At 35.4% G+C, this 1,592-nt stretch overlaps 1 protein-coding gene across 1 annotated transcript; it reads right to left on the bottom strand.

The window, feature by feature from the left end:
- Positions 1-227: 227 nt before the first annotated feature.
- On the bottom strand, positions 228-1,099 carry LOC120575797 (non-specific lipid-transfer protein). Its single transcript, XM_039832888.1, has 2 exons — positions 677-1,099; positions 228-413 (listed from the first exon to the last, which is right to left on the bottom strand). The coding sequence occupies exons 1-2, from the start codon at positions 1,012-1,014 to the stop codon at positions 401-403; spliced, it is 351 nt and encodes a 116-aa protein (XP_039688822.1). The 5' UTR covers positions 1,015-1,099; the 3' UTR covers positions 228-400.
- Between the last annotated feature and the right edge of the window lie 493 nt (positions 1,100-1,592).

Genomic DNA, 1,592 nt, shown 5'->3' on the forward strand with positions numbered 1-1,592 from the left:
TCATGGATACCACTTAAAAATGTGCTTATGTGGCTAATGTGTATTGGTTAGGGTAAATTACCCACCATTCTTCCATGGGTACCCTAGTTGTCACCAAATTTTATTATGTGTCATTTTAGATTTTTGTGATGCGTCTATTTTAAATTAACGGAGGAGGGAAATTATGCACACATTTAAAATAAAATTGAAACTCAACTTAAAATAAGAGTAATGAGATAACAAGGCAATAACATAATTCAAATATTTCACTTTGTAAACTGATACAAGTCTTGTACAAGAGGATAGGGCCACGTATAAGATGAACCTCCATCACTCTCATTATTATTCTTAATAGCGTTAAATGGCACTCTCATACATACTATTGAGCAGTTACCATAATCTTGGAGCCACATCATCATCTTCATGCCCTGATGCTGTAAGTATAACAAAAAAAAACTAGTCAGTGATTAATTTCCTATTTTATAGACCAATACAAAAGTAGATTAGTAGTGACTTAATCTCAAAAAGTTCCCAAAAACATTGAATAATATAAAAACTTTATTAATAAAATATGGTATTAATTAATTTGTAAGGGCACCGGTTAACATGAACCCTTTATGTTATCGTATGTTATGAATGCTAGACTACTTGAAAAATGAGAATAAAAAAGTGAAAGTTTGAAGTAAGATAAACATACGTAGCACAGTTGGTGGAGGTACTGATCTTGTATGGAATGTTAACACCACATTTGCCAGGGAGAGCAGAAGCTGCAGCGGTATTCAAACCTGAAATAGCACCAGCAGCTTGTTTCAAGCAGTTGCATGCAGCCTGACGGTCAGGTGTGGTGGCGGCGGCACCGTTAAGTCTCTTGACTCCACCACAGCATGCTGGAGATGGACCAGGACCACCTTTAAGATATCCAATGCATGGACCAAGAGCACTAGTTACTGTTCCACATGAGATTGCAGCATCTGCCATAGGTGCAACAATCATGCACATCATCAAAACAACACATGCTATCTTCATGTTTGCCATTGTTTTTCTTAAAATAAAATGTGTAGAGAAAAATGTGATTTTGTTATGGGTTGAGTTTCTTCTCTAGTTCTCTTGGTTTGTTTGGTGAGTGTAATGTGTTAGGGGTTAGTGTTTATATACAAAATTGGAGATGGAATTTAGAAAAGGTTGGAAAATGAGTTCCTTTCCAGAACATGCACATAGGCTATGTCAGGATTTGGTGGTAGTTGTGGGTTGTATATATTAAATGATGTATGGTGCATGCTCCATAATTATTGGCCACTTGTCTCAATATCGTTCGATTTTTATTTAATACTACGTCTGCTGTTAGATTTGGGCTGCGATCCTTATGCACCATGCATAAACCCAGAAATAGTTTCTGTGAGTTGTACTCTAAAATCATTAGATGTACTTAATGATTTCCAGCACTCTGCATAAAATTATAGTATGTTTTGTATAAATTATGTTAAAACCATTTTACATTGGAAATGATTTCTGTGAGTTATACTCCAAAATCATTTCTGAATTTATGCAGGGTGCATAAAGATTTCCTTATGCACCATAACCGCACCCTTAGATTTGATGATAATGACTGTATG

Source organism: Medicago truncatula, chromosome 4 (genome assembly GCF_003473485.1).
Source record: "Medicago truncatula cultivar Jemalong A17 chromosome 4, MtrunA17r5.0-ANR, whole genome shotgun sequence".
Classification (NCBI taxonomy): domain Eukaryota; kingdom Viridiplantae; phylum Streptophyta; class Magnoliopsida; order Fabales; family Fabaceae; genus Medicago; species Medicago truncatula.